This window comes from Gavialis gangeticus, unplaced genomic scaffold, assembly GCF_001723915.1.
Source record: "Gavialis gangeticus isolate Ggan-Ray unplaced genomic scaffold, GavGan_comp1, whole genome shotgun sequence".
Taxonomy (NCBI): Eukaryota; Metazoa; Chordata; order Crocodylia; family Gavialidae; genus Gavialis; species Gavialis gangeticus.
This window is the reverse complement of record NW_017729025.1, coordinates 114985297-114991881: the sequence shown is the minus strand read 5'-3', so window position 1 is coordinate 114991881 and position 6585 is coordinate 114985297. Positions and strand designations below refer to the sequence as shown.

Below are 6585 nucleotides of genomic sequence, written 5' to 3'. Positions count from 1 at the left end.
GGAGCATTTGTCAGGAGATGAATATGAGAAATCTCAGCCAAGCCGTAAAGAGAAAAGTCTAGGATTATTGTGTCATAAATTCTTAGCTCGCTATCCTAATTACCCCATCACTGGGGAGAGTAATTATATTTGCCTTGATGAAGTAGCAGAAGAACTTAGTAAGTTTGTACATCTACTACAGTATCTATAAATAGGAAATATGTAAGGACTTATTCCTCTGAATACGCTGTTAAGGGGTACCATATGCTGTTTAGTGTACTCATGTTTTTTTTTTTAACCTTCAATTATTAAATAAAAATATCTTGACTAGTTTTAAGCTAAAGTTGAATACGTTTTTATAAAATGGGAAGCTACTCAGTATTTCACCATTATTAATATGTTATATGCTTAGTTTTATAGTAACTTTTTCAAAGTTTGAAATGAAAATCTGTTTACTTAGCAGAAACTGTTCTCCATTTTCAGATTTTTTTTCTTTTTAGGAAAAAGAATCTCGAAGTGTGTATGTGAAATATGAATTATTATAGATATTGCATAAAACTGAATGCTGGCCTTGGACCTGAAAACTATTGGCATATTAAGGAGTTGGATCTGTAGAAGTAGTATTATCAAAGTAGCATCTGCAATTTATATCCTGTCCAACCATAACATAAAAACAAGGTGCCACTTGCAAGAAATCCAGATAATATCAGTATGATTGCCCTTGTTGGTATCATATTTAATTTACGTTCTTCATCCAAAGTTGAAATTTTAAATTATGATCACTAGGGATAAGTGGTATTATTCCAAGGCCTAGAAAGAAGAAGGTTTCTGTGTCTGTCCAAGTTAATGAAATGTAAATTCATGCTGCTTTTGTATCAGCAGATGGTCTTTCACAGGAAAAATTGCACTTTACTAAAAACTACGTTGTATTTAATTATTTTCTACCAATTTTCAGATTTTTCTGTGCATTATCTCAATAGCAGTGGTTCTCAGCCTTTTCAAACTGAAGGCACCCTCCATAACCTGTGAATTGAGTGGCACCCTATTTGAAAAGCTAATTTATTTATTACAGTGTTTGATTCCTTGCTGAGGGGCCAGGTAGTGGGAGAAGGGGAGCAGCCACACAGGAAAAACCTGAACCTGTACTTATCTGCTTATTTCCTCACACTCCCTGCACACCCTTCAAAGTTTGTTCTGGCACTTCAGGGTACCCCCAACACTTTGGATGAGAATAGCTGCTGTATGCCAAGGCAAAGGGTCAGAAGCTTAAAAAAAAATAGAAGGTCACAATGACTTATAGACTATATATAAAAAAGGCCTTATAAAACGAATGACCACTTTGTGATGCTTGTTCATGAATGTTCAGTGAGTCAGTCTAAATAAATTTTGATGTTGACGAATTTATTTAAGGACTTGTGTTTTCTAAAGTGGATTGTCAATCAAACGTTTGCTGTTATGTTTGTTTGTCAGTTCAGAAGGCAGGCAGGCTCAAAAGGAAGTTTTAATTTCTGTGGATACTATAGAATCCTTGGAGCTGTGGAAGAGCACACTATCTTCTAGTCTGTTACATTGGTTTTGTTTTTCTTCTGGTAGCACTGAAAAATTATGGCAGAATGGAAAAAAAAGTTTTATTCTGAAGAATGGAGTATAGTTTTTTAATTTTTTTTAATGGAGCATAAATAAGGAACATCACATTTTAAATCAACCTTCTAGATAAATTATACTTTGAAGAAGTCAATAATAATAACATTTGATTACCATAATGTCATTAGGATATAGTATTATTAAGATACCTTTTATATTCTCTTCTTGCAGCTGTTGAACGGAGACGCATATATGATATTGTAAATGTGTTAGAGAGTCTGCATATGGTGAGCCGTCTAGCCAAAAACAGGTATGCCTGGCATGGCCGTCATAATCTCAACAAAACCCTGCAGACTTTGAAAAAAGTTGGTGAAGACAACAAATACATGCAACAAATTCAGCTGATCAAGAAGAGAGAATATGAAAATGAGTTTGAGTTGGATGGTGAGAAAAATGAGACAGCAACAAAAACGATTGGCATAAATGAGCATTCAGAAATGTGTTTTGTTGAACTTCCAGGGATGGAATTTCGTGCTGGTAATGCTTTTTTTTTCCCCTTGTGCTTTTTTTCTTGCTTCTTTAATTAAATTGAAGTTAGAAGTAGAAATATGTGTAATTACAAATAACCACTCACAAGGCAGGAATATTTCTTTTTAAATCCTAAAATCTGACGGTCACCAGATTTATATGTGGAAGTGTCAACTATTTTAATGAAGAATTCTAAAATTCCTGTTGATAAATATTTAAATTACTTATTGTTAACGCCGCTGTTGCAAATTACATGCCACTTGATTCATTTCAATCTTTTCCCTTCTTTGCATAGCTTCAGTAAACAGCAGAAAAGACAAATCTTTAAGAGTGATGAGTCAGAAATTTGTGATGCTCTTTCTTGTATCAACTCCTCAAATAGTGAGCCTTGAAGTTGCAGCTAAGATTTTGATTGGAGAAGACCATGTGGAAGATTTAGATAAAAGCAAGTTTAAAAGTAAGTAAAATGCTCCTGTGACTACTTAGACTTGGTCTGCATTTGAGACAAAACTTACAATTAAAAATATATGTATGTTCGGTATTTCCATTTGAAAACGGTTGTTTTCTAGTGACTTAGTAAACTGTAATCTTATATACAAGCTTATGCATTGTGAAACATGGTAGGATTTCTGCCTCCTTATAATATATTTCTAATTAAGGTATGTAGGCTTTAACTAGAGCTGTAACACAGATTTTTTTGCTCTTGGATCTGGTGGTAGGAAAAGCAATGAAAAAGAAGAAAGACACTAGTAAACCGTTTTTTGTTAACCCTGAAGCAGTATTATCAAGCAGCTTATTTGTGATTTGTATCTTTGACAAATTGGCTAAGAAATTAAAAAAAAAAAAAAAAAAGGTACTTGTAGTGACACTCAAATATCTTCATACATCTGCCAAATCTATATTTTGACTATGTAGTTCTACTACTTGGAAAGTTTTAAAGACAATTTCTAGAGTACAGGCAGTAGTTAGTTAGGTCTGTGGGAAGAAGTGAAGTTTAGTGTTTTAACTGTCAAGTCTTTCTTTGTTTCACTTCCCCATTCACTGCTCCCACTCAAGTAGTTACTACCAGCTCTTTTAATTTCTCTTCTTACAAAAAAGAAAAATTTGTAGGTATCTCATGCTTTGAGGTCATACTGGAGGCAACAGAGGAAGGGAGGTACCTGAGAGTAACGGTTGATTGATGACCATGTGTAATAGCTGCAAGCAAAGGGTAGTTATGGATCTATTTATATCAGAATGGCGGGAGACTAAGTGGAGTCTAAGGACCAGTGTGTGTGTGTGTGTGTGTGTGTGTGTGTCTTTTTCGGGGTGGTGTGTTATGATTTGGTTGGTGGAACAGAGGGCTTGTCAACTTCAGATTTGCTCTAACCTGGGAAGGACTGTGAACAAGTTGGAGGACAGGAGTGTAATTCACAAGGATCTTGGTGGATTGGAATGCTGGGCTGGAGCTAACAGGAGAAGCTCAATAGTAAGAGATGCAAGGTGGTACACCTCAGGAAGACTAGTAAAAAATACAAATTCAAAATGGATGACACTGTGGCTGGATAGGAATAGTGGTAGGTAATAGACTCGGTATAAGTCTGCAATGTGATGTAGCTTTGGGATGAGTTAAAAGAAGTGTTAAGTGCGTGACAGGTGGTGAATAGTACCTCTTTGGCAATGGTTAGGCCTCATCTAGAGTACTGTGTGCAGTTAGACTCCACGTTTTCAAAAAGGACATGGAGAGAAGGAGGTGAGAAAAATGATAAAGGGTTGAAAGGCAAATCAGACCAGGAGAGGTTGAAGGAAATGGGCATGTTCAGATTGTGGAAAATGTGCTTAAAGAGGGAATGTGATAGCAGTCTTCAAATACTTGAAGGGCTGCCATAAAGCAGAGGAAGAACACCTTTTCTCCCTTGCTACAGAAACTAAGATGTGGACCAGTTGCTTGAAGCTGCAGCAAAGTAGATTTAAATTGGAAAAATGTCTTCTCTAGCCTGTCTATTCCACTGCCTTATTCTTTTAACAGTGAAGTTGTGGACCCTTCATCACTGGAGATGTTCAAGAAGAAGTTGGATGGGCATTAAATAAGGATGATCTAGGTGTAGCTGCCTATGCTCTACTGTGGGGTTTTTTCCTATGCTTCTGGGCTCTGTTGGTTGTCGCATGGAGCTGTAAAGGAAACTCTGTCCTCCCCGCCCACCCTATGCTAAATGTCAGGATGGATGGACATTTTGTCTTTTCTCCCCCATCTTCTTCAGAAGCATTGGATGTTGGCTGCAGCCAAGGCTGAGGATTTTGACTTGGGTTGCGCAGTGCTCCTGATGAGACCTAAACCTGGAAGTTCCTGGTCTGCTCAGGGTCAGACCAATCGCCATATTTGGGTCAGAAAGGAATTTTACCCCATGGTCAAATTGGTACAGATAGGAGGGGTGGAGGGGATTGCCTTCCTCTCCAGGTGGGGAGGAGAGGGGGTAGGGTATGTGGGCATGGGCCTCTTCTTTGGATTTCTCAGGCATATTTTAACAAACCTCATAGCAGCAGGACATTGGCTGTTTTACCTGTGGCAGGTTAAGGTGGTATGTCTTGTGGCTGTGCCAGGGTCAACTGCACATAAATTAGACAGTTTTGTATAGGATGGTTTGGATAGGGGTGATCCTGCCTCAGGCACAGTGTTGGACTTAGAGGACCTGTGGAGGTTTCTTCCAGCCCTACTCTTTTATGATTGTTACCATGGAAAAGCCTAATACAATTTTATGCTATGTAAAGTGGGATATGTGTAGTAAAGACATGGAAGTCTTAGTACCATTAGTGCAAGGTATTGGTAAGACCCCCATTTAAAATGTTATGAACAGTTATGATCATCTGTATCTTTTAAAAAGGGATGAATATAATCTGAATAAGTGTACAAGGAATGGACAACGCATCTTATGAGAGGAGTATTGAAGGAAGAGTAGCTGAATTGCTTTAAGCTAAGGATAGTGTGAGGTGTTCTTGAAGCAGTAATCAGAGCACATGGTATGAGGGGTTTGTGAAAGGAAACATATCTATGCATTGTTTGCATATATGACATAGGGTTTCATGACTTCACTGTTGGTGAAAGCCAGATTTAGAGGTAGAGGATAAATCTAGAAAAAGTGGGCTCAGAGTGAAACTGTAACTTCCTGGCTCTAGGGAGTGGTTGTGTAGTGCTGCAGCATTTTGATGGGGTAGTGGGCTTGCAGCATCTCAGGGTTCTTGAGGTACATTCATATATTTTATTCATGATGTTTCTTTGTTTAGGTTATGGGAAATTCTGTGGTTTTGTGTAAGTTGCAAGTGGATTCTTGCAATCAGTATTTCTTTGGACTTACGTTTGCGTTCTTTTATTTTGGATAATAAAAATATTCTTTGCAAGGATACGTAGCGTCAAAGCATTAATATCTGTTCCAGGGACTAAAGGATCCCAAATGCCTCCAGTGAACTGAAAAAGAGTAACCTCACTCTGGATCTAATAATCTTAGTTGCCACTTTTGATTACATGTGGTAATGGAGGAGAAGGCTTGGGGGGAGTAGGTAGCATCTATAGCCTGACTGCAAATGTACTTTAATGAACCAGAAATTCTCCACAGTATCTGTATGAATTTCTTCTATTTCAGCCAAAATTAGGAGACTATACGATATAGCTAATGTTCTTAGTAGCCTGGAACTTATCAAGAAAGTTCATGTTACAGAAGAGCGAGGCAGAAAACCTGCATTCAAATGGACAGGACCAGAGGTTTTATCAGATATTCAGGGTAGGTGTACTATCTTCTTTCCTTCTCTTTTTTGGCCTGAATTGATGCTTTTTTTTTCTCCTGGAAAAAGCTTAATTTTCTATGTAAAAAGATGTCTTTGACAATTTGTCAAATAACTTCTATAAATATCTAACTAAATATATGAAAATAACAGTTTGGGTTTTTTTCTTTTTATGTTCCATTTTAGGTACAAAACCTGTATCTACTGTTTCTACCTTCATCCAGTCTAATTCTGTAGAACCTAAACCTTCCAAAGAACAGTGTTCAAAAAATCTCTTCCCAACAAGAGGCAAGCAGATCTTCACTCGCCACCCATCTCTGATGAAGCTAGTCAAGAGTATAGAAAGTGACCGGAGGATCCATTCTGCTCCTACCAGCCCTGTTAAAACAAGTACAAGTATGTATTTGAAAAGTAAATGCTGTATCCATTTTTTAAGAATATGCCATTCTATATAGATAGTGCTTTAAATCTGAGGTCTATGTGGAAGTAGTTTTATCTCCAAAGGCTAACCTCTAACAAAATAGAAGCAGCTTTCCCTCCTTGGACTTGATGTGAGCATGTGCAGCAATATAGACACAGTCCTTTATATCTGACCTGAATTTGGTTCATTGTTTATAACTGTACCTTATAGTTTCATAGTTTCTAGGGTCGGAAGGGACCTGAGAAGATCATCTAGTCCGACCCCCTGCCATGGCCCCAGCAAGGTGTTCATCTAACCTCCTCTTAAAAACACCCAGG

The 6585-nt window shown here is 37.6% G+C and overlaps 1 protein-coding gene across 1 annotated transcript in view; it reads left to right on the top strand.

Annotated features, from left to right (window-relative positions):
* The window catches only part of E2F8 (E2F transcription factor 8), a 30992-nt gene that overhangs the window by 8520 nt on the left and 15887 nt on the right, over positions 1-6585 (top strand). The window contains exons 3-7 of the mRNA XM_019519463.1: positions 1-158; positions 1795-2100; positions 2387-2548; positions 5709-5846; positions 6034-6243. Coding sequence (XP_019375008.1) covers positions 1-158; positions 1795-2100; positions 2387-2548; positions 5709-5846; positions 6034-6243 — 974 coding nt within the window. The remainder of the gene's footprint in view (positions 159-1794; positions 2101-2386; positions 2549-5708; positions 5847-6033; positions 6244-6585) is intronic.